The sequence below is a fragment of the Enoplosus armatus genome, chromosome 21, assembly GCF_043641665.1.
Source record: "Enoplosus armatus isolate fEnoArm2 chromosome 21, fEnoArm2.hap1, whole genome shotgun sequence".
NCBI lineage: Eukaryota > Metazoa > Chordata > Actinopteri > Centrarchiformes > Enoplosidae > Enoplosus > Enoplosus armatus.
In genome coordinates, this window is record NC_092200.1 from 16,011,121 (window position 1) to 16,037,059 (window position 25,939).

Genomic DNA, 25,939 nt, shown 5'->3' on the forward strand with positions numbered 1-25,939 from the left:
TCCGTGATTGGCGGAGCGGCTCCGGGGGTGTAGCCCCGCCAGGCTCTGGTATATATCGGCACCGCTTCGCCTGGCAGCCGTTGATTTGTATGGGAACCGGGACTAAGGTGGGACGAGCCGACTGAATGTAGCCGCTGTGTTTTGAAGAAAGGAAGAAGGCCCACGTCCCGCCCCCCCCCGCCTCCCCCCGCCCCCCACCCCCCAGTTTGTTGCGATCGGACAGCAGCGCGTGAGTGTGTGTAACAGCGGGCTGTCTGAGGATACTGGACGCAGCCTCCAGAAGAAGGTGGATTCTCCTCTCAGCCATCTTGACTGCTGCCCGCCGCCCTGAAGGCTGTTTTCTCTCCTCCTCCTCCTCCTCCTCCTCCTCCTCCTCCTCAGCTGAAAGTAAACACGGCTTGCACATTGCTTGCAACTCCGTGCAAGACGCCGAGAGAAGCGAGATGGGCTCGCTGCGCAACGTCTAACCGGACCAGAGGCAAGAGCAGACGGCCGAGAGGATTTATAGCTGTTGGTACCAGAGCAGAAGAGGGGGGACACGACGCGTCGGAGGGATGGACCTGTTTGGGATTTACCTGCTCCTCTCACTCGCTCTCCTGCCCCGATCCAGCTGCACCACGGCCAAGGAGATCACCTGTCAGGAGATAGCCGTGCCCCTGTGTAAGGGCATCGGCTACAACTACACCTACATGCCTAACCAGTTCAACCACGACACGCAGGACGAGGCGGGACTGGAGGTGCACCAGTTCTGGCCTCTGGTAGAGATCCAGTGTTCGCCGGACCTGAAGTTCTTCCTGTGCAGCATGTACACCCCGATCTGCCTGGAGGACTATAAAAAACCTCTCCCGCCGTGCCGGAGCGTGTGCGAGAGAGCCCGGGCCGGCTGTGCGCCTCTCATGAGGCAGTACGGCTTCCCGTGGCCGGACAGGATGAAGTGTGACCTGCTGCCGGTGCAGGGCAACCCCGACACCCTGTGCATGGACTACAACAGAACGGACTCCACCACGGTGTCCCCTGTCCTCTCCAAACCCACCAACCACCCCGGCAAGGGTTACAATCCACCTAAGCCCGGCCGACCCGGCGCGCCTGGGAAATACAAGCCGCCTGCCGCGCCGTGCGAGCCGGGGTGTAAGTGTTTGGAGCCCATGGTGCCGGTGAACACGGACCGCCACCCGCTCTACAACCGCGTCAAAACGGGTCAGATCACCAACTGCGCCATGCCGTGCCACAACCCCTATTTTACGCACGACGAGAGAGCCTTCACCGCCTTCTGGATAGGACTCTGGTCCGTGTTGTGCTTCGTGTCAACTTTTGCCACCGTCGCCACTTTCCTCATCGACATGGAGCGCTTCAAGTACCCGGAGAGACCCATCATCTTCCTCTCCGCGTGCTACATGTTTGTGTCAGTCGGCTACATCGTCCGGCTGATCGCGGGGCACGAGAAGGTGGCGTGCAACCGGGAGTTCGACCTGGAGCACATTCACTACGAGACCACCGGCCCCGCGCTCTGCACCGTGGTCTTCCTCCTCATCTACTTTTTCGGCATGGCCAGCTCCATCTGGTGGGTCATCCTGTCTCTGACCTGGTTCCTCGCGGCCGGGATGAAGTGGGGCAACGAGGCGATCGCCAGCTACTCCCAGTACTTCCACCTGGCCGCCTGGCTCATCCCCAGCATGAAGTCCATCGCGGTGCTGGCGCTGAGCTCCGTTGACGGGGACTCGGTGGCGGGCATCTGCTACGTGGGGAACCAGAACCTGGACAACCTGCGGGGCTTCGTCCTCGCCCCTCTGGTGATTTATTTATTTATAGGCACTATGTTCCTCCTGGCCGGATTTGTGTCCCTGTTCAGGATCCGCAGCGTCATCAAACAAGGTGGCACCAAAACTGACAAGCTGGAGAAGCTGATGATCCGGATCGGCATCTTCACGGTGCTCTACACGGTGCCAGCCACCATCATAGTCGCCTGTTACTTTTACGAGCAGCACAACAGGCAGAGCTGGGAGATCACGCACAACTGCTCCAACTGCCTGTTAGAGAGGGACCGCAGGAGCCCGGACTATGCGGTTTTCATGTTAAAGTACTTTATGTGCCTTCTGGTGGGCATCACGTCCGGAGTGTGGATCTGGTCCGGCAAAACTCTGGACTCCTGGAGGACTTTCTGCACCAGGTGCTGCTGGGGCAGTAAAGGCACCAGCGGCTCCATGTACAGCGACGTGAGCACCGGACTCACGTGGAGGTCAGGCACGGCCAGCTCCGTGTCCTGCCCCAAGCAGATGCCATTGTCCCAGGTTTGAATGGAAAAACAAAAGCAGCTTATGGGGACTGCTAATTGTTTGGGAGATAGCCCATCACTCCCTTGTCTTAAGCAATTTGCATAGTAATGAACTGCTGCTGAGGTGCCCCCCCCCCCACCCTCCTTATTCTCCCAAACATCCACACACACCTCTCACACAGGTTGATTCCTCCCTGTTTGTATGTATCAGACGTACAGACTGAGGCTTTCACACAAACTGGGCATTACTTGGTGCAGGCAGAGGGACAGCTGTGTTCCTGACTAGCTTCATACAAAGAGCATTGTGGGTTTTTTATTTTTTATTTTGTCTACATAGTGCCAGATAACATTGTATAATCCAATCACATCAAAGATGGTTTAAATTAAGCCTTAATAGTGCCCAAGTATTTTACGGGTCCTTCATTTTTGTAATTTTTAAATGTATTTATATAAGAGTTATGTAAAGAAAACGTGTACATTTGTGTATAAAACAGAAAACTTTATAAGCTATTGTAAATTTGTACAAAGTGTAGATGTCTCCTTTTTTTGGTGAGAAAAAAAGCAAATATGACCTTTATTTTGACAATAAAACATTTGATAAATCTCATCTGTGTAACTCTGCAGTGTGTTTTCCCCCGGTGCAAAGGGGTGGGGGGGGGGGGGTCGTCCTGTTGTGTTTTCGGCACATTTTTCGCGGTCGCCTTGTGGTCACCTTGTTGAGGATATGGCAGCAGCAGCAGTGGCGGCTTTTTGAGAGTTCCCGGCTAGAAAGAAAGCCCTTTTAACCATCAGAGGGCCGGTAATTAGAGGCAGGGGTTGAGTTGGAGCATCTCCATGATTGTTAAAGTCCTCTTCACATGCCTGCCCGAAGCCCGCTTTCTTAATTTAGCAAAAGAGGGAGTGGGTGAATGGGGGTATAAATGCAGGGAACAGGCCCTTTTCATCTGCAGAAACTTTGATCTTTCTTTTTTAACAGCCTGGAATAAAAGGTGGTGTGTATTAGGAGTGTCTGTCTGATGTGCCAAGGTTCCCCCTAAACGTCCCCATTTGGATGCTTTGATGGACGTCCTACAATTGAAAGAGCATTTTGGAACCCCCCCCCCCCCCCTCCCCTCCTCCTCTTCGCCTTTCTGGGTTTGTCAGAGCTGAAACCTGCCAGAGCCCCCTGCGTCTTGTGTTTGGGTTTTTTTTTTTTGCCGAGCCTGAATTGAAACATCTTCTCCCCTCGGCTCAAGCTGTGTCAGCCAGTGCAGGGGCCTTGACATGAATGATATTGAAATGGCAATGAAAGCCCCACAGGTGGTCTGTTCACATGATCTCACATCTTAGGGCCCCCTAATCGAGGCATTTTTTGCTACAAATGTATCTGGTTTGGTCCCAATTAACCCAATGCGCTGGCATTAGATGATACACTGTAACCCAGCGTCGAAATGCCTTTGATTTGCTGGTCAATGGTGACAGTGGGCTTTGTGGTGGCTGCTTTGTTCCCGCTTTATTCCGTCACACTCAGGACGTAGATGTAAACCCCAAAAGCTTCTTTTCAGTGTAGTGCAGACATGCATCCGTTGAGAGCGTGAATCGGCCACGTAAATCTCGCACCAGTGCTGTCAGCGAAGGCACCAGGCGATGAAGACGGAAATCACAACAAAAATGTGCTTTTCTTCAGATCAAAAAGAGCGGCCTCTTTAGCGTTTAGCTCATCAACCGCTCTGGGTAGTTTTCGTGTTGGTATAAAGTTACTGAAGAGCAAGTTTGGGAGTTTTAATCATGTTATTTTTTTATGTTTAGATTGAAATGGCTGTCAAAACCATGCATACGAGTTCCTGAATCATTTGCTGTTATGTTTCCATCAAGTAGTCACAGTAGCTCTCAGCCTTGCAGCTTGTTTTTCCTGGTGTTTACCTCAAAAACCTCAGTCAGTCAGTCAGTGTGAGCAGCTCCTTGTCCCGGACTGCCAGGCTCTCAGCCATGACATTAATGTGCAGCCCCACCTAGTGGTAGAAACAGCGCTGCACGCCTCCACACGCCTCCACATGCCTTCACATCTCTCCAAGATTTTGTCTGAGAGCACTGAAAGGTCAAGAATAAGACAACTTAAAGCTTTCTTAGTGTTTACAGACACAAGGTCTCGTCTTCATGTCAGATCACGACATGATGGATTAGGAAGAGTCACACTAACATGGGAACATTTGATTGTTTTCATGCCGAAAGTTCATATTAAAAGCACAATATCTGTTTTATATTAGCTGAGCTGAAGAATTCTGAGTTTGAAAGTGAGGCAAAACGGTGAACAACAAAGCATAGAAATGGCAAATAAAAGTGGTTCTAAATATATAAACTCATTTTTTATGGCTGAAATGATTCGTCAGTCATTCGTCAGAAAAATAAATCGGGCAGCTGTTTTGTCCTTTCAGCCATTTGCAGAGCAAAAATAATTCTTTCAGCTTCTCAGGTGTAAGCATTTGCTGCTTTTGTTTGTCATATTGTAGTAAACAAAGAGTATTTTTTTGGGGGGGGGGTGGACTGTTGGTCGGACAAAACGAGACATTACTGGCTGATTCAGTGCCTGAGGGAGGGCATTTTTTGGACTGTAGTCCTTATTTTGAAACACACAAGAATCACTAAACTTCACTAAAAGTTACCTTTAATATCTTTATACAAAGTCCTACTTTTTAATGGAAATCTTATGACACATAAGTCAAAGTTTAGGACTATTCTTAAGACCATTTATTTTACATTTACAACTACCTGGCTCCACAAACCAACTGTCCAGGTACTTAAAGCTGCATGTCCTGGCACACACAGTAATTAACAAGCAACTCCTCCTCCTCCTCCTCCTCCTCCTCTTCAGCAGAGGTCACCAACCCAAACCAAACAGTGCGGTTTACAGGAGAAAGTATGAGAGTGTCATTAAGAGAAGCTTCACACACACAGGACAGGGCTCTCAGCATGGTTGGGTATTAACTGGTAATGGTCCAGGTCAAGTCTGACTTTATTTTTATTAGGAAGTATTTTACGGACAGGCCACTTATCTGATCTCGTTAGGGCTTGTTCTCGAACAGTTTCAGGTGGTACCACTGGGCTACGTTGGCTGCAGGGAGGTGTAACCAACCTAAACAAATATGGTAACAAATAAACCCTTCCACCCTTGCATGGATCCAGGAGATGACCCTCCCCGCCGCTGCTCTGATTGAATTGTCTTCCTTCCTGATCGCTCTCCTTATACAGGTGTTAAAGCCTCATTTGTGGGGCCAGGAGGAACATTCTGACATGGTTGCCCATCAAATATTAATGGCGGCGTTTGATGTGAAGCAGACAAGGGAGGAGAGCACAGGGGTGATAGACAGGTCATGCTTTTTAATATTATTGATCCTCGTGATACACCTGGGACAAGGTTGTTGTTTTTTTTTTCCTTTTAAAGCATGAGCGGAGATGTTGCAGCTTCGGACAGCCTCTTGTGATCTGCATTAGTTTGATATAGTTGTCTGTCATAATCTTTAATACAAAAACAGACCATATAAAATGTGCAAAAAAAAAAAAAGGTCAAATTATATGTTGTATATGGGATTACATTAGGTTTTGTTAATATGAAGATTGTCAGTTGGCTTTATTTTCCAGATCACATTTGTCAGTGGAAGATCAACAATAGCACTGAAGCCCCAGAGTTTCCATGGGTGCATTCTTCCACGCATAAAGCATAACAGTGACCTCGGGTGTCCGTGACCCTTTTTAGATTAATGCTGAAGCTCCTGGCCTCCAGCTCAGGCACATTATTCCCAGCAGGCCATTTGAGACGGCAGATGTTGGAAAATAAGAGGGGTTCAGCACTCCGGCTTCGTGGTTATAGTTTCTAAGGGACTTGGACGTCATCGAAACTGCTGCAGTTTGGTTTGCGCATTTAAAAAAGGTGAGCTTGGGAAGATGGTCGAGGTCACATACAAATAAAATGGAGAATGTTGCGTCAGTCATGCAGTTTTTAACCGATAAGTGCTTCATTTTAACGCGACTACCGAGCCTAACTAAGATATCAGCATACATGGACGGCTCCCCGTTGGCACAGTAACAATGCCTCTGTGGTTTAGTAGTCCTTACAGTGCACCCCTGCTGCCTCTTCCAATCCAAGGACCCCCCACCTCCACACACACACACACACACACACACAGCGGCAGAACACTGTGTTCCCTCAGTCCTTCACTGACTGACTGACATGTACACAAAAGGAAAACTTCTTTCATCTGAGGCGCTGAGTGTTTTTCCCAGATTCACTCTGAGTACGGGTCACGTTGGGGGAGCCCTTAGTCTAACAAACGTGCCCGCGCTCAGCATCCAAGGTGGGTGTGATGTCACGGTTCTGATAATACACGAATATTGAGCAGAACAATCGGACCATAAGCAGTCAATGAGAGCACTGCTGTCGTTTATAGAATGGGAGTGCAATATAAAAAAAAAAAGGGTAAATAAAGTACATTTTTTATCTAAAACAATTTAGCTCAATCAATGCTCATTAGTTAGCTCCCTGCAGTCTCAATAGGTCACCTTACACATCAACACATTTCAGAATGGTTTCATTATGTTCTTCAGACTAAATCCCCTGCAGACAGACACCAAGATCACCATCTAAATTACAGTGTATACTCCGTATCACATAGTGTCGTCCAATCAAACTGATAAAACGAAGTGGCTCAAACTCGTTTACTTAACACATTTATATTTACTAAATGCAATACCTATTTCTGTCCACTTGAGGGAGCCATCAACTAGACGTTGTCTTTTGTCTTCCAGCTGTAATTGGACAATATCATGTACGTGACTTTATGAAGTAAAATGTTGAACTGTTGAACGGCAGATGCGAATAAACTAATGAAGAGTCAAGAATTGTCTCAACCAGATATCAATGACCAGCAATAACACAAAGCATTCTTTAAACTCCTTTATTTAAAATCAGTGAGTTGTTATGCACACACACACACACACACACACACACACACACACACACACACACACACACACACACACACAGTCTGCCCGAATAGCCTCCATCAGACCAACTACATATAAATGAATCACATTAAAGCATGTAACGGATTATGCAATTGTGTATTTAAGAAAACAAGAATGTTTCTTTCACTGGATGTGTTCATTGGGGGTTACTGGCCACATTTGAATCAATCCTCATTGTTTCTTCTGTGTGGCTGAAGATTGTCTACTGCGTGGCCCTGAGCTGGACCTTCATGCGGTAAGGTTTAGGTGACAGAGTGACCCCATAGATCGGGGTGTAGTCCGGCTGCCCTGCGTCCTCGGGCCAGATGAACTTGAACTTCCTCAGCAGGGCCACCATGATGAGGAAGAGCTCCATACGAGCCAGACCCTCTCCGAGACACATACGAGGACCTGAGACATTAGTAAGTCAATCAGTAAGTCATGTACGTCATTAAAATAGAAGATAGAAGATGTAAACGCAGGGGTTTGGGCTCCCATACCTGCAGAGAAAGGCATGAAGGCCTCCGGTTTAACAAACTCTCCTTGGTCATCCAGGAAGTTTTCTGGGTTGAATTCATGAGGGAACCTCCACTGTCCCTCCTCATTCAGCACAGAGTGCAGGTTTTGGATGATCAATGTACCCTGAGGAGAAAAACTGCTTAACTAGTTCTTTTATGTAAGTTGTTTTAATGTAGATAAACTATTGAAAAATGTGATTCTTTATGAAAGGAACAACACATTTCTGCCATGAAACTGATCCATTTTTGAATAGCCAACTGGGTTCAAAGTCCTTTCCTGTGCTTTCCTTTAATTTCTCATTGTGTTTTCTTTAAATTCTCTCCTTCTCTTTATATTCCTTATTATAAAAAATGTCCCATCACAATTTCCCAGAGCCAAAGGTGACTTCTTCAAATGTCTCCTTGTGTCCGACAAGCAGCCCAACATACATATTCAGTTTACAATAATATGAAAGAGAGAAAAGCAGCCTATCCTCACAGTGAACAAGCTGGAAACAGAAGATGGTTGGTGTTTTTACTTGAAAATCTAAACCATTTATAGTTGGGGATTAATTATCTGTCCCGACTAATCGTTTCAGCTCTAACACAATAGAGTGAGGCCTCTTTCCAAAACACATTACTGTTGAGTATTGTACAATGCCTGAAAGCTATCTATGTTTTTTTTTTAATAGTATTGATCCAATAATTCTAACCCCTGTAAGCATCTGGTTTGGAGCGACTGCAATGGGATACAAACGCCTGTCTTCCTATTTGCTTTCAGTCAAGTTTTGTTTGGGACACTGCATGTCAACAATTGAAAGGCGTCTCCTGGAAACAGTAAAATGATCCAAAATAAAACATCATTAGTCTTACCCTGGGTAAGGAATATCCCATGAGCTTTGTGTCATTTGTTGTAGAGTGGTAGACACTGAGAGGGACGGTGTTGGCTATCCTTTGGACCTCATGGATCACGGCCTGGAGTCAAAGAAATCTTCAAACTGGGCAAAAGGTACTAATTCATTCTTTCCATGAAGATGCTGACAATTGCCAAGCAAGAAACTAGACACGTGAAGATGAAGATACATAAAGAAAAAAAAAAATGAACCCATATCTGTAGCGGTTTGTATATGCCGTGTTATACAAATATGCCACTCGACCCGTGTCTGCACAAGAAATATCAAAACTATTCAGAGAAATGGGTCTGATAATGTACCTGCATGTAAGGCATGTTGTGTCTGTCATCATAGCTGGCGTGATCCTTCTTTTCCAATACCCGATCTATCTCCTGCTGACATCGCTCTGATAGAGAGAGTTAGAGAGATACAGGAAGAACAGAATAATAGGGTAAAACTATTGAGCAACATATGGAAAAAAGTTAGAAAGAATAGATGCCAGAATGATAGAATCACAGGCTGAAAGGTACAGTGGTCATACAACGCACCTTGTATACATGGGTAGGTCATGAGATAGAGGAAGCCAGTGAGCAAGGTGTTGGACGTCGTGTCAGTCCCAGCAAAGTGAAGGTCCAGAACGAACATGATGAGTCGATCCTCACAAAAAGAAGAGTCACCATCGCCTCCCTGGAAGGCGGAAAGGAATTGTTTGGAATTTTGATTCTATCTTTGTTTATCTCTCATTTAAATGTGCTTCATTTGCATGACACACACACACACACACACCTTATCCAGTTTATCCAGATAGCAGTCCAGGAGGTCTCGTGGTTGCCCAGGGACTCTGGTCTCTTTGTGCTCAGCGATCAGACGAGTTGCGAGTTTCTTACAAGTCTGAGAAGTGAGAAATGTGAAAACATTTTCTTTTTCCATTGACTGAAAAGCGAAGGGGAAAGTTCCAGGGTGGAACAATGGCAATGTTCTTGCTTAAAGCCCTGTGTTCCGGATTTGAACATTTTAGACTTTGGTGACTCCCAGTTGGAAAAAAAAAAAGAAAAAAAAAAGATAGTGTAGCATGTTAATAATGCTGTAAGGAAAAAATGAGAACTTCGACCCACCTCAATGTTCTTAAACGCCTTCATGAAGGGCAGCGGCAGGTTTCGAATGATGGGAACAGAGTCGTACAGCTGTAAGGAAAGTTGCCTTCAGTTTAACGGTAGAAAGACTACAAAAAAGGTGATCCAAGAAAGCTTCTTTTTAGAAATCAATGGTGTTTAATGTCCGCCCATCCACCCATTTGTGGATGCTAAATCACTGGCAAGTCTCCATAACGCCAGGTTAGCAAATGTTAGCTAAGACTGAGCAGGACTAAGCAGGGTAACTTTAATGTGTAAAACACAAAATCTGCCTGAGATATCCTAAAGTTAATAGCTGGAAAGTCGTAGGAACGCCTGTCTAAAGTAGTTAATGTAGCTAGCATTCAGCTAACCTTTTTACTGCACTGCGAATAAGGAAATATAAAGGCTGTTTGCTAACGCTGGCAATTAAAAATGGTTGGGAACGTGATTAAAAGTTGTAGGACTTCCAATTCCAAAGAGACAGCATTTGATGTATCATTGTATCAGTACATGACAGAGTTTGTGCATTTTACAGGAGCTTTCAAGCTCTGTTTTGGCATAGTTTTGTCATTAACATCCATTTCTTTTTGGGTTTTTTTTTAACTTCTTCCCACCACAGAAACAGCAGAGCATCAGAGCTTTATGCACTTTAAATAAAAACTTTGTGCTTAGTTTAGATTTCACTTCGGAGCTAATGTTACCATACAAAGACGTTGTGACTCACCATAGCCCAGGGTCCATTAGCTATCTTGGAGTTTTCTTTAAAGCACTGAACAACCACTTTGATGAAGCTGTCGTCATAGTCATAACGCGTACCAAACAGAACCTGGCAGATGATGTTGGAAGCCGCATTATGAAACAGAATGTGAGGACTCAAGGATGAACCTGTGAAAGATGTTTGACACAAGTCCAACACAGTGTGTGGTCAGTTCATCTGTAACAGAACATTACATGAAAAACCAATCATGAGAGGCCACAGTGAGTGCACCCTCAGACGGCATACCAATGCTCTTTTCCAGTGTTTCCATCATGTACTGGATCTCTCCTAGGATCCTCTGCTCCATGGACTGCTTCCCCAGACCAAAATTCCTTAGGGTCATCAGAGCAAAGCGACGATGCTCCTTCCAACCAGCGCCGTAGTCTGCCAGAATCATTCCTATAAAACAGGCGTGGATAGGGCATATGATGCTTTGGCAAAGTATCTTAAAGCTTCAAGTTATTTTTGCCGAACAACAGCCACAAATGGCAATTATGAGATGCAAAATGCTAATATATACATTGTGTATATAGAGGTTACTGTAGCAAAGGTATACTGAATTGAGCAAGGGTGCAGTTTATTGCTCAATTCAACTCAATTTGTAAGAGGAAGAAGGTGTTATTTCTACTTTCAGAAGTGATATTATATAATCCTATGACACCTCATCTCCGTCTTACCGTTCTTGGTGAGGTCACTGACAAAAATGTCTTGGGGTCGTCCAGCAAAATCAGCAGCCCTGGTCATCATAGCCTCCTTCATGGCCTGCACCCCATTGATGACTACGGCGGGTTTGGGTCCGAGGAAGAGGCTGTAGACGTTTCCATAGCACTTCCTCAGCTACAGAAGAGTATGGTTTGAAGCTCTTAAAAATCATCATCATCATTCATAGCATCATCAGCATTTATAGTCCGTCAGTGTCACTTGTAGCCTTGAGGCAACGGACTGCCTCAGCAATTCATACAATCTGCACAATTTAATTAGGTAACACAACATGCTAAAAGCCACTTACACACACTTACTCTGGAATGGGAGCACCGGTACTGTACAATTTCCCCCCGGGGATCAATAAAGTATTTCTGATTCTGATTCTGATTCTGATTAATAGGTATGAATGTATGTGGCTGATGATCAGTAGCATAACCATCAAAAGGCAATGTATGAGTCCCATTTCAGTGTTTTTCTTACCGTCTCAAAGTCCCCCATGGGGTTGTCTAGGCTGAGGTTCAACAGGTTCCCCAGTATCGGTATCGGAGGAGGTCCTGGAGGAAAGTTCTTGGGTCTCTGACATTTGAGACAGAGAATGAAGAAGAAAACACAGATCCATACTAAGATGAGAGAAACAAACATAGTGGAACGGATATGGCTGATTTGATGAGGCTAGCTGTATGAAGGCTTTTAAAAGTGTTTTTCAACTCTCAGCCCTGTCCCTTCCGCCTGTTTAAATGTAAGTGGCTGAGCAGCCTGTTGCAAACAGTTAAGACATTAAGACACAACAGAGCAAGTTCTGACAGGCTTTGGCTTGCCTTGATTATATCACTTCACATGAGCATTGTGACAGCCCCTTTGTTTCACTTCAAATCAGCAGCATGGGACTCACCTGTTCCTCTTGCATTCTGTTTTACATGCAACAACCTGCACAGGGTCTGAAAAAAACTGCCATGTGTTTTCACCGTTGTTAGGATTGCTAAGGGCCAACTTTGATCACTGCAGAGAGTGCTGCAAAATGTGCACACCAACACTAAATTGGACATTAATGGCACAAACAAATAATCCACATTCTTGCTTGACTTGCCCGAAAAGGAATCAAATCAGTCTTAAAATGGTGCATATGCTATATAAATTTTTGTTTAATCAAATTACCCAACACGTTAAATTATTTATACATTTTTGTAAACATAATGAGGAAAATGAACAGGTTAGACAAAGATGGGGGTTTAATACTGAAAAGGTTAACAGTGACTCTAAACACAAGACAGGACACCAGAGGGGAGTGGGGCGGGGGGGCTTGATTGCCCCCGGGCTGTCCTGAAATGAACTAAAGGAAAGAGCTGCTGCTTAATAGCAGAGCAAATTCTGAGCAATTAAAGTGACGCTGCACTTCTTGTTGTCCGTAGGGGCCACTTTAAATGTTCTCTTGATTTATTGACAGAAAGAATCACAACCAAAACGTTTTATGAAGATACAAATGTTCACACATCAAAATCTGTCATCACAAAGCCAAAGGGCACTTGATTTCAAGTCGTGGTCAATACTGGACAGCATTTCACATTTTGCGTCACTGGAGGGCAGCATGATTTCAAACTACAGTGTTGGCAAAGCTACTGCAGCACAATGAACTGGATAAAACAAGAATAGTTACAATAAAGTGCTTTGAAAAGTAACATTGTCTTCAACGTTGTTGTGGTTTAGACCATTTCAACAACGCTAATGAACAGCCATAACTGTTACACGTAGAAAGATCACTTCACATTTTTCACAGTCAACGAGTGAAACACATAAAAACATAAGAGATCACACAAACAAAGAATTTTTATTTCATAAAGAAAATAACTAGCGTATGAAACTGTACATAAATTCATTTGATGTCGTATTGTATCAGAATTTGGCACTAAACTAAGCCTAGTTTATTGGGTACTACCCAGACCTTACAGTATAGAATACCAATAAACAGTAAAAGTATAACTTAATCCATGTTTGGCTTTTACACCAAACATTGGGTGTATGAAGGAGGTGCGGCACCATTAGACCTGCTGTGGTCTGATGGAAACCCCCTGTTGACAGTCAGGGTGCAGCACTCAGTGGATAGGTGAGATATAAGGCCGGGAGCTTTTGTTGTCACCTTCAAAGAGACCACAAGAGGAGGAAGATCAAGAGCTATCTGCTTACACAGAGGTCGGCCCCCTCAGCCATAGAGCAGCAGATGCAATAGTGATGCCCCTGATTTACTGCGGTAGTCTCCTCACAATCGTCTGTATAAAAGTAGTCCAGAGATGCTAACAACCTGGACAGCACATATATATATATATATATATATATATATATATATATATATTGTCTATGATTGACATGTGTCACAGAAGGAGCTGGTGTCTGACCCACATAAATATGAGCTTTGATCAAGGTGAAACCAAAGCCACAGCAAGCAGATATCCTTAAGAGCAACAGGCAACCCTGTTACTCTGCAGAGCTCCGGTGTGCTATTTCTAGTGACGTGTATAAAGCTTGTATTCCTCCTAAGCTCCGCGAGGCCCTGAAATAGAGTGACAAGCTGTCTCCCATAAATACGGAACCCCTATGGGGGAACATAATTGCTTTGTGAGCCTATGTCGGCTTTAGGGGCCTTCATAGTGTCCTTCACTTCGGACGGCTGAATTCTATTCCATTCTATGAGCGTAATAACACCACCTTAGCCAGATTATTACTTTTCATTTGCCTTTCTGACCCTCTTATTCCAGAAGGTCACCCAAGCACAGGGCCTTGAGGCTACCCGTGTCCTTTGACCCCAGTGACCCTAAAACAAAAGAGAAGGACTCCATGGTGTTATCATATAGTGTGACTGTGGTGGGAGGTAGGGGGTTGTATATGTGGGACAGGTCAGGGCCTGTCTTTGTTTATGGAAGATGTGTCCAGGGAGGTGGGGGTAAGCCAACAAGGGAGAAACAGGTGGGCTGCACACTTTTAGATTTTCTCAAGGTTGAGGTTTTTCCAAGGACGCTTAAGGCTAGAGTGTCCTGTCATTCTTGACTTGTTTTGTTAAGAGAGTTTGTATTCATGCCTTGAATTCTTCGCTTTGCATCACTCAGCTAGGGCTCCTGAAAGGCAATGTGATCTGATGGTGTGATAAGAATCACAGCAAATACAGTTATGCCTCATGAGACAAAAGGTGTCTGGTGAGTGCATTGCCGTTTTAGATTCTCCTCAAGTGACAGTGCTGTCTGCATTGTGAAATGAGGTAGAGCGCATGGCAGGATGTCAGCTCCAACAGTTGTTGCCACTGTGTAAGCCTTGGGATATCTGTGTCTGTTTCTCATATTGCTCCCACACTTATTTGTCCCATTCTTGTGTTCCAAAATAACCTGGAAATAAAGCAATCCAACCCTCCAAGTCACACCCACTCTGATCTTTTCTCTTGCCCATCATCATTGTTCTGAAGGTCTGCGCTGCTACCGAGTTCAACCAGCGTATACTGACCCACCCTTCTGGTACAGATTGCTGTTGCTGTGGAAACATCCCCAATCGGCCCTGTTGACCCCCCGGGGGATGATCCAAAGTCCCGTCTAGGCGGAGGTGGTGGTTTGAGTCGGCTGCGTTTGCTAACACGAATGGATCTGGGTGTCCCCATTGGCTCGGGGGGGCAGAGAGCCACCTCGCTGCCATCCCTTTCTGGAGCCTCCTCTTGGGAAACAGAGTAGCCGTTGTTCCCGTTGGTGTTGCAGCCTTGAGGCCCTGGGGAGCGTGGAAGAGAGGAGCGCTCCAGGCAGGGTGGTTCCTGACCTAAAGCAAGCACTCCCCCTCCACAAGAGCCCTTGCTGCCTCGCCTCTTCCGGAAACTCCCTGACTGACCAGCCTCTACCTCTAGACCCTGCTGAGCCAGGGAGGCATTTGGGTCTATTCCTCTGGAGGCTCCTACGGCTGAAAGGAAACACTGCTCATAAGTCTTCTCCACCATCATCTTCCTCTTGCTCTTCTGGGTCACTGAGCGCTTGATGGCACAGATGAAATCCAACACATTTAGGAAAAGGGACAGAGCAGCCACACCAAGCATGAAGTTGAGCATCACGGTCTTCTCAGTGGGCCTGGAGATGTAGCAGTCCACCTGGGTAGTGCACGGTGGATGCTGGCACAGGAACCTCCTGGGGATGTAGAAACCAAACAGATAGTAGTGAGCCGCCCCAAATCCCGCCTCCAGCAACGTCCTGAACATCAGATGGAGGATGTAGGCTCCTGTGAAGCATCGGGCCCACCTTTGCTCAGCCACAAGAGGCATCTTGTTTCCAGATGTCTTGTTGAATGGCTCCTGGTGGATTTTGAACAGCGGCAAGGTTTTGATGTGAGTTGAGGAGCTCAAGTCCACGGTGAGGCCATTTGAGACCTTATGGACCACATAGATGATAAAGATCATGTAGGGGAGGCACAAGGTGATGAGTTGCACCAGCCAGAAGCGGAAGAGAGAGATCGGAGCAAATAGATCATAGCACACATTGGCACACCCCGGCTGAATGGTGTTGCACACGAATCGCTCCTGCTCATCCTGGTAGAGAGGAAAACCAGCAAAGAGGAGGATCACGATGCGGAGGAAGATCATCACGATGATCCACACCTTCCCTGAAAAATAAGTACATGGGCATTTGCTGATTTTACAATGACTCCACAGAAATCATTAAGCGCCTGTTTTTACCTTGAGGTTTATAGATCTGAAGAAATGCCAAAATATTACTGCACACGAACATAATACAGAACACATTTGTATTTACATCGGTCAGAAACCAGTTAATGTTTCAGTGAAGTAAACTCACCAATCAAAGTGAGGCTGTGATTGACAGAGATAAAGATGACCTCAGAGGTGCTTGATCCTGCCATGCCTGCTGTGCTCAAGACCCTCCAAAATCTTCTAGTCTTCCAGTTCCAGGTCACAAGGTAAACCCTTAAGACAGCTCTGCTTATCCAGCCATGTCTCCTCTTCCCTCTCTACCAAGGGGCACAGTGACTGCCAGATGCACAATAACTTCCAGGTTGACGGACACAAAGTTCCTTCATCAGTCTGACTCTCTCTCTCTCTCGCTCTCTCTCCCCCCTAGAGGGAGTATGTACCAGGTCCCTGTAGGTAAAATACAATCTGATCCATTTGAGTCACCCAAGTCCCTGAAAGACTGAAGTCATGTAAATGACCTCTTTCTCTGTCCCCTTGCAGACAACTGTCTGTCCTCAGACAACAGAAGACGGGAGCTAGCCCCATTGTGGGTCTATTCTTAAACACACTTCCAAAGGCACGTTGCCATCCTGGCATTACAGAGATATTTTGGTGCTGCTGGTCGTCCTTACAGGAGAGTAACAAGCCTCCTGGCTTACTCACTCTAAATTGCTGTATTAAGTTCTCAAACACAATGGCAAGCATGTTGAAACTGGCTGCTCCATAAAAATACAAGCATTTACTGCTACAGTGATGAAGAAGGATAACATGTAGATATGTAGACTGTGGATTATCTCTCATGAAATGTAAGTAGGTTGTAAACTGTATTTTCCCACAGCTGATGCCAGTTTATGACAGATAAGGACCTACTGTAAAGTCATTTGATATGGGTATGAAATAAAACTATGTTTGATTATTAAACTGAAGTACAACAGAAGTTCATATTACGATCAAGGAACCAGATTCTAAACTTCAAATGAGCTTTTCTCCTCTCCTTCAACAAATGCACGTAATATCTGCATATCTCCCTAATACAATGACATGACAGAGGACAAATCAGTTCCTTTCTCACATGCTGCATCCACCCTCGCTCATGGACCCGGTCTCTGGTGGGACACATGGCTAAAGACAGTTGGCTTGGTTCATAATCACTACAGATCAATGGTCATTAGCACTTCCATACTGGCTCACAGTTAAGAGTCCCACATGGCTCATTTTGAATGGAGGGCTAGGCTAGCATTGGGAATATTTAAAGGATGCTGTTAATAATTAGTGTGTGAAATGGAACTTTTGACTTGGTAACACAGGACAGAAAATTACTTACACCGACAAATCATTCAGATGGGCACTGTAGTGCTGACATTCAATATAAAGGGCGGGAGATGTTGTTTGGCTTCGTTGAGAAATGCAACAAGTGAAGGCAGACTTTTATTAACAAAAGTAATGATGGGGCCAAAGGTAACTAAACTAAAACCCAAAATGAAACAAACAGCATTACAGCTAACTGCTGCTTACTCACAATTATGGAGTGCCTGGTTGCCTCCTCCCACTCATATAAACTGGAACGTACTATCTGCTCAGGTAAGCGCAGGGAGAAGTAAACAGGTGCAACCATTCCAAGAATAATCAATAACAAATAAATCAGTAATGCAAGATACTGATGGAGTAAATAATAACACATAATATATCACAGACGGAAGCTGCATCAAAGTCAAAAGAAATGTAATAATAGTTTCCATAAAGCATCTGAGCCTTGGTTTATTTGGCCTTTTCAGCTCATGGATTACTGTGTCTGTGATGGAGTGTTGATGCCCTTCATGGTTGTGTTTCCTAAGTTTTTTTTTTCTTTCATTTCAGACTCTGCTATTGCCCACCTGTGCAGCTGCTCCTACTCGGGGGATTTCCCGCCTCAGTTATCACTTGAACGTACACCAGATCCTGCAGCCGTTTCCCCCCCGTTTCCCCATTCGCCATGGGAGGATCAGCATAATCATAAAATGAGTTTCTGTTGTGCCTCAAATGCCTATCCCTTGTATCAATGCACAGGTGTGACGCAAACATCCCAACAGAATTTCAGCAGGCTTTCAGCAGGAAACAGCACCACAGGGCATAAAGATAGTGATTAAACATCATGATGCTGAGTGACCATCGGACTGGCCAGAAACAGATGGGGGACGCTGGGAAAAAACAAATTGAGTTTGTGTGCAATATTTCAAATGTACATGTTCGATCATAAGAGATGTTTGGTTTTTACTGCTCTCACTAAAGCCCACAGCACCTCTTCATTGCATTGAACTGACTTGTACAGCAATTACCAGAGCAGCGATTGAAATGCAAATCACGGCTAATACGGAGGATTAAATGTGCCCCTCAGTGACAATATGGCAGAGTGTAATCTCTGTATTACCACTTGCTCGAAGCCATTTAAATGGTTCTTTCTGGGGGAAGGAACCCTGCTGAGGCACATCAGTTGTACAATACAATACATATCGAAATATTGTGATTGCAGGGTGAATGATGGTTTGAGGTCTCCGAGTAAGTGTGTTATGCCATTACCCCTTTTCCACTTTGAATAGATCCTTTTAGATTACACAAGGAACACACACTGGGTTTATTGCAAGGTTTCAAAGTTTAATTCTTGCACAGGTTTTTCTAAACATTGCTTCAGAAGAGAAGAATTGGGAGCAGTTCTATAAATCATAGTGGAAAACATACAGAGAAAAAAAAAGAGAAAACAGAGAGAGATCTGAGTTTGGCAAACTGAGAACAGGGGCAGAATGACTGACTCACTGGAAAGAAAAGAATACACTGACAATAACAGCAATAACAACGGAATACAGTACAACTTGTTGAGAATATCAATCAAGGACAAAACAACAAAATAAAAAGGTCACAGCTACAGCAGTTGACTGAAGTTAGCACGGGAATTCGTCATGATCAAAACTGAAGAGAGGAAGAAAACTCAAGGGAAAAGTAAAACTCTATGCAGAGGTAGAGTTCAGTGCACAAGGCTATGACACACACCTAGCAACCAGCCAAGAGGACGCCACAGGCCCCAAGGTCTTTGCTGTCGGGAGTCAGTCTCACCATAGTTGACCACATGGCACCAACGCCTAACTTCTGGGTCTAGAAAACACCAGACTGGGCTGTATGCAGCGCACACACACACACACACACACACACACACACACACACACACACACACACACACACACACACACACACACACACACACACACACACACACACACACACAATAAATAGGATATACAATCTTTGAACAGTTTGAACTCCACAAGAGCAACTCCAGTAACGTTACTTTTTCCTAAAGACACATTCTGCACTTTTATTTTTCACTCATTCAAAGCACCATGCAAAACAACAGTTCTCCTTCCGAGTACTCCATGTGCGCGTGGGACGGGGGCCAGAGCGACACGTCCTTCATTTCTGCATGACTTTGGTACGGTTCTGTCACTTCTCACCACACCTGCCACTCAGGGGGTTGGAAATCTCACTGGCCTGACTGCCTGCGAATGAAGTTCTGTTGTTTGCCAAGCGACCAGAGAATCAGGCAGACGTGGAAGTTGCCAATGAAATGCACAAAATAACCTAGGAGGAGGGCATGCTGACATCTGAATTTAGACCTTTTATCTGACGTTATGTCAATGCATTAAAAAGGAATGTTTTGTGTCTTTTGCAGACGTTTCCAGGTTGTGTCATATTTTTAAACACATAGTTTACTGTCTATTCAATGACGTAGTGGAGGGAAATGTGAGTCCAGTTGATCATAAGGCAAACAACCACTATTCATCATCAAGTTTATATAATAGAAGTATTACTTAACACTTTTATCAACCCATTCAAGAGTGAAATTAGAATGAATTAGACCAATTAAACTCAACAAAATGTCAAGAAAAGAGCAAATCAGGAAGTGATTTGTTCATGATCATGTTCATGTTCACTTATATCCAGTAAATGCAAGAAACTGCAGAGGCCCAAAACTGACAAAATGCTGTAAAACATTGTCAGAAAAGTCATATTTCCTCTGACCTCCAATCAGTTGATAAAATAAATCACAACTTTATTCATGGCATGTGATTGGCCCAAGGTTTGCGTGTGTGTAACAGTAATCAGTGGAGCACAGATAACTGCGTGGCTAGCTAGCTTAACTGAAAACATTAGTGCCAGAATCATGCATGTATTAAGAGAGCTGATGGCGCCGCCACTCAGTCTTGCTGCATATTTGATCCGGTGGCCACTCACGGTACTGCAACGAAAAAAATCCCCTGCGAAAAAGGATTTTCCCCATAGACCACCATTAAAAAGACGTCTGTAAAACTGTTGCTAAGAAAGGTCGAAGAGAAAACAATTTTATATTTGTAAAACTTCCCTAAAGCGTAGAAGTTATTTTTATTTCATTTCTTTAATTAACAATACTATTCATACTATTCTGTTCATCCTTTTTTTATTTATATGGCACCAAATCACAACAGAAGTTATCTCACTTTTCATATAAATTATTTACTGATGTATTCGATTACACTGTATTTTTGATTCGCCTGATTACTACCTTCTACTACATTTTGTCAGTTACGGGGCTCCTTAAGAAACACGTATCATCAATTAAAAACATATGAACCTGGCAATGCTTCCACAGAGTGGTGTTAAAAAAAATCTTTAAAAACAAAAAGACAACAAATCATAAAATAAGCCTGAATTGTCTCATATTATCATATACAGTGTGTAACACATAAAAACTTGGCATTTATTTTCTGCAGTGTGAAAACATCGTAACTAGAAAACAGACAAAAAAACATCTTAAGTGGTGTCTCCCATTTAAATCTTAATGCTTCACCTTTGTCTTTACTTGATTTGTCGTAGGAACAAGGAATCAAACATATTTACCGTCCTTCTCACGTGCAGTAAAAACTGATCCAATATAAATATTCTAACATCATTCTGTATTTTTTACAGTACGACCTCAGTCTACAGATCTTGCACACTGGCGCTGTATTTACACTGTACAGAGACAATTTAGCAAAATGTATACAATCTATCTTTTTGTAAGCAGAGTTTGAATCGTCACTTAATGCTTTTTCATTCATTTTGGTCCGCTCCCGAACAACAAACCCTGAAGAATCATGCTTTTAGTGGCTCCTAAATGTCAATGTTCCATTTGTGCTGTTTCTTTGTAAGCTGGAAGAACCGTACAAAATGTTAAAGAAAAAAAAAAAATACTTCAGTTATTTGTTCTATTCCTCCTGTAGAAAGGGGAGAAGTGTTAAACTAGCTTATCACAGGCACCACAGGTCAGGACAATGGCAGTGAAGTAAGTACAACATAAGCTCTTCAGTTTGTCTCACATCGGACTGAGAGTAGTGGACCAGTCTTCTCCCAAGTATGCACGCTTTCATCGTATTTAATCACAACAACAAAGCAATGCATGAATATTGCTTTGAGTGAATAGCTGTATTTGAATGGTGGCTGGATGGCCTTGCTGTAAGAGCAACCGTTCTGTAGCTGGAATAGTACATAGCAGGTTGAATTCCCATGTCCACTGACTTTTCCAATGTTAGCTCTCGGTTAAACGGCTGCAAACGTAAATGAGCACTCTGGTTGGAATATTTTGTCATGGAGGTCAAGTGATATGTAGTCCGGTCAAATTGACTGTACACTCAAGTTAACAGTAGAATGTACATGTCTTTTCTTTTTGTGCATGCTTATGTAAAGCTAGCAGAGGTTTCTGCTGGGTGGGAATGCAAAAGAACAGATAAACACCAACAAAACACTGGAACAAATTGAGGAATTGAGCATTTTTAAATGTGCCTTTAAGCTGTCAAAAAAAAAAATAATCTCATGCCTCAGCTAAGAGACTGGCTGAACCAGAAGATTAAAATTAAAGGAACGTACACGGCCTGCCTCAATCAGCCGCACAAGCCAGGCGAGCCTCAGAGGGAATTATGGAACGCCGTTGCCGCTGTCATCTGTTGTAGTTAGCACTAAGCTATACTCTTTTCCCAACATCACACAGTCTCTCATACTGCCAGCTGTATTTCAGTTTGGCCTCTTCTTTCTTCTGCAGTCAAGGTCTTCCCTCCAACAGCTTTCACTCGCACGCTTCAGTTTGGTTCAGCTCAGCTCTGTTTGGTTCAGTGCAGGCAGCCAGTGGGACTTCTTTTATGTACAACAACCAGAGAGGGTGCAATCACACTCGCAAAAGTGCCAGATTGTGTGAGTGTGTGTGTCTATGTGTGTGTGTGTGTATTCCAGACAGACCCACTGATCCACAGGACTGCTGCCCACCTGGTTCGTAACAGTACAGTTTGTTTAACAGGTGCATCTCGGTGCTGCAGGCGGCCAGTGTTAGGAAATGATGGCCGGACACCACCGCACCACCGTCAGGTTGTCTGCGCTCACCGAACGCTTCTTGGCTTGTTTCCTCAAGTCCTTGTATTTGTCGTCACACAAACGCGAGATGGCCTGAAAGTCAAAACAGAAGCAGAAATGAGACGGAGATGGCGAGGCCCACCCTTTGGTTTATTCAGAGTAATTGGCAGAGATCTTCTGTCAGTGTGTGTGTGCAAATGAGAGACGGCAATCGCAAACCAAACACTGGAAATATTTCCAAAACACAAGGAGGGGCAGCGTCATCTGGAAGTGAGATAATCAAGCTGTAAAATCCCAGCGTCACCCACTCATTTATTTTGGTTCTGTCCTGTCTTATGTGCTTTAAGTATTCAGATGGCTCTGATGTTTCAAAAAGAGATGTGTTTTGAAAGAGATGTGTATTCTTTTTAGAAATCTATTGATCTTCAATCCATTTAATTCATTTAATCTATTTTTAATGAGACAGCCCACTCCCTTTCTTTTTTTTATTGATTGATTTTGTTAAGTAATAACATTAACAAATGGCTCTGATCCATTAAATGTAAGTAAGCTGCTATGAAATGTTAAAATGTCTTCTGTGAAAAAGGTTTACTTTGCTCAAACAGAAAGGGAAAGAGAAAAGCAGGCAATGATGCTTCCGCCAACATCAACATCATTACTGCTGCTGCTAAGATTTGTTTCAAATGCTAACTGCAGCGAGGCAGAGGGGAGGGAGAGACAGATGCTGAGGCAGGGAAGCTAATTGCTCAGCAACACGGCCCCACATCCTGTCCTTCACCCAGCAGCGGATGTACAATCAGTGTTTAGCATACATGAGCGTTGAGCTCAGGCACTTCAAAATACTAATTAGCCGGGCGGCATCAGTTCATTGTATTCCACATTCTCAGGCTACAATAAATTGGGTTCAGATTTCAAGATTTCTCTTTGACCACATCAAAAATCGGTTTCCCAGTTGTTCTTTTGTATGTGTGCTACTCACCTCTAGCTTCTGGGCCTTGTCCCTGCTGAGGGGCTCCAGGGGGAAGCTGAGGTTGTTGGCCTCGGCCAGGGAGCGCAGGTCAAAGTAATACTTTGCGTAGACGCTGGATGGCACGTTGATGTTGAACTGCAGCAGCTCCAGAAACTGACGCTCCAGCTCATTCCTTTTGTCAGAGAGAGAGAGAGAGAGAGAGAGAGAGAGAGAGAGAGAGAGAGAGGATGCGTGAGTGCTAAAAAGATGTGATATTCAGCTATGAACCACACCTAATGTTGAGGTTTAAATAAAGTTAGTTATCACTGAAATTGAAGTGTCTGTCTACAAATAAATCCTGTGTAGAGACACTGAAGGGGAGGCAAGAGATTAGAGAGAGAATGTTCGAGCTCATGAGACCATCCTGGCAAATCCATCACCTCACACAGACGGTGGGTGTTATTTTCACATGCACAGTGCCAATGCACATGCACAGAGTAAATCCCCAGTACACCCACCCAACATAAGCCTTTCCTCATACTGAGAACGAGTGATATCTAAGCAAAAAGGGCTCTGAGCATTATGTGTAAGAAAGGATATTAATCCCACATCCTGAAAATGCTTTTGTCATGCATCGCCTCACGCTCCACAGCTCCGTGATCCCCTCTGCAGCTCGCTGACGGCCCGCTTTCATCGCTTTATCTTCAGTCATGACCGATTTCATTTTTTGCATTGTAACCTGCACAAGAAGCGCTATCCATCCCTTCTCCCCCAGCCTTTGTTCCCCACCCACGCACATTTAGAGGCATGCGACAACAGACAAGCTAAATTTAGACTCCGCTGTAGCCAAACTCTGCCTAATAACGCTGCTTCTTCTTTATCCTGCCGTGGCAACCCGTTTAGCTATTCTCATCTGTTTCTTTTTGTGCTCCTCACAAGTCTCCCCTGCAGTTATTTCAAGCTTGTGTGTGTTGGGGAGGAGGAAGTGGGGGGGGGGGGGGGGGCTAGGTTCCCGAGCATGGATTTAAAAAGACTAAAATTGATCTTTGGAGGAAATCTCTGGTCAAGCACTGAGCCATTGTCTGGTAAATTGGCATATGGGAGTGCAGCAGAACCACACATGCAGGGCTCCTCTCACTGGAGAGGGTGCCAAACAGGTGGATTACAGTCATTGGACAAGAATATACAGCCACTAGTGCAGAGGAGCGTGAATGCAGCAGAGGTCAGAGGTCGCGGCAGTGGCAACACGTCTGCAGCATCGTGTTCCCCCTCAGAATACTCCAGCCAAGATTCCTGTGGATTTAAGACGGATGTGGCACACACGACAGAGCGGTGGGCCCTCATGCTCAAGATGCTTCTTCCCTGTCTCACATGCTGCAGTGTGAATTCAATTTGTAATTGAAGATGATGTCATCTTGAGATGAAGCCATTCCATACAATCTGAAAAAATATCTATCTATATATCTAAAAATCTATTGCTTCAGACATCTCCTTTGCTTCTGTAGGAACCTGACACGATAGCATGTGGATTTATACTATTTCTTCACTGGGAAAGATGCGAGAATAACTGATATAAACTGACAGCAGCAGTCATATTGGTGCATGTGTTTTTACAAGCCTGTATGCATACATCTCGCTCTAATAAAGGGTAGACAACATCTTATTAGGTGACAATAGTTTATCAGAAGGCTGAGGTATATTTAGCTGAGCCAACCTGCTGTATCGCTGGTGTTTTTTGGGACCAATCCAAGAGCCGCAACAAAAGGCAAGTCAAGGGTGTCAGACAAATTGGGCAGAAGTTGCTCTACTGTTAGCACATCCAGACCACCACACATGTGACTCTCAACACCTCTTGAACCCAGGCTGACCTCACAAACACAGTCTATTCTCAGCATGGAAGGACCCTGAATGTCAGTCAGGTCCAGTACGGCAGTTAAGAGGAATGGCTGAGACTGTGTACCAAGTGAGGTCAACAACACATGTTCTAAGGAGAGCTGAAACACTTAACTGAATAATCAATAAGTCAATGAACAGAAAACAAATCGATTTTTTGTTTTCTGTGATAACAACTTATCTTTGAGTTTTGAACTGTTCGTTGAACTCAACAATATGAAGATGTTAACTTCTGCTTCAGGACATTTTCCACATTTCTTTTTTTACATTTTATAGACCAAACTTGATAGATTGAAACAAGAAAATAATTGGCAGGTTAATCAATGATGAAAATAATTATTAGCTGCAGTCCTAGTTTCAAGGCAGCTGTGTTTTGAGCTCCATGGACATGAACATATCCTATCCATCCTCAATTTGCCTTTGATTCAACGCTTTAAAGCAGGAAAAAAAGAAATGTTTCAATGGTTGTCATGCAACACAGCTGTTTGTATGCACCACATACACACACACACACACACACAGTAAAACTTCTGTAAACAGCTATATCCTCTATGGAGGTCAGGTTCTAGCTGGTCAACACTCCCCTCCTGTTGCCAGAAACTGTCCCTGCTGCCAGCGGCTCTCTGGTTCTCTGCCTCTCACTGAGTTTTTACATTGAGGAACAACCAGAGAAACAATCCAAGAAAATACGCTACAGTATGTGCTCCCATGATAACTCTGTTTAAACCACCTTATGGTATATTCAGTCAAGCGATTCTGAACCTCCCACACGGCAACACTAGTTTC

At 44.4% G+C, this 25,939-nt stretch overlaps 4 protein-coding genes across 14 annotated transcripts in view; 1 reads left to right on the plus strand and 3 right to left on the minus strand.

Moving 5' to 3' along the window:
• Positions 1-554: 554 nt before the first annotated feature.
• On the plus strand, positions 555-2,294 carry fzd8a (frizzled class receptor 8a). The gene has a single exon (XM_070928200.1). The coding sequence runs from the start codon at positions 555-557 to the stop codon at positions 2,292-2,294; it is 1,740 nt and encodes a 579-aa protein (XP_070784301.1).
• A 4,943-nt stretch (positions 2,295-7,237) lies between these two features.
• Positions 7,238-11,861, minus strand: LOC139304287 (cytochrome P450 2F2-like). 4 transcript variants are annotated; one of them, XM_070928203.1, is made up of 11 exons: positions 11,700-11,861; positions 11,192-11,351; positions 10,761-10,913; positions 10,482-10,642; positions 9,758-9,826; positions 9,429-9,524; positions 9,191-9,329; positions 8,963-9,048; positions 8,623-8,724; positions 7,753-7,894; positions 7,238-7,663 (listed from the first exon to the last, which is right to left on the minus strand). In XM_070928203.1, exons 1-11 carry the CDS (start codon positions 11,859-11,861, stop codon positions 7,476-7,478), a joined length of 1,458 nt encoding a protein of 485 aa, XP_070784304.1. In that variant the 3' UTR covers positions 7,238-7,475. The 4 variants fall into 4 exon arrangements, with proteins under 4 accessions (XP_070784304.1, XP_070784302.1, XP_070784303.1 ...); XM_070928201.1 differs by having other exon boundaries at positions 9,429-9,533; XM_070928202.1 differs by having other exon boundaries at positions 9,191-9,325; positions 9,413-9,533.
• A 2,758-nt stretch (positions 11,862-14,619) lies between these two features.
• gjd4 (gap junction protein delta 4) lies at positions 14,620-16,094 on the minus strand. The gene is made up of 2 exons (XM_070928509.1): positions 16,031-16,094; positions 14,620-15,839 (listed from the first exon to the last, which is right to left on the minus strand). Exons 1-2 carry the CDS (start codon positions 16,092-16,094, stop codon positions 14,620-14,622), a joined length of 1,284 nt encoding a protein of 427 aa, XP_070784610.1.
• A 5,947-nt stretch (positions 16,095-22,041) lies between these two features.
• ccny (cyclin Y) overlaps positions 22,042-25,939 on the minus strand; it is a 28,734-nt gene continuing 24,836 nt past the window's right edge. For all 8 annotated transcript variants that reach the window (XM_070928130.1, XM_070928127.1, XM_070928129.1 and 5 more), the window contains 2 exons: positions 23,291-23,453; positions 22,042-22,404 (listed from right to left, as the gene is read on the minus strand). In XM_070928130.1, the coding sequence (XP_070784231.1) occupies positions 22,288-22,404; positions 23,291-23,453 (280 nt within the window). In that variant the 3' untranslated portion in view covers positions 22,042-22,287. The remainder of the gene's footprint in view (positions 22,405-23,290; positions 23,454-25,939) is intronic.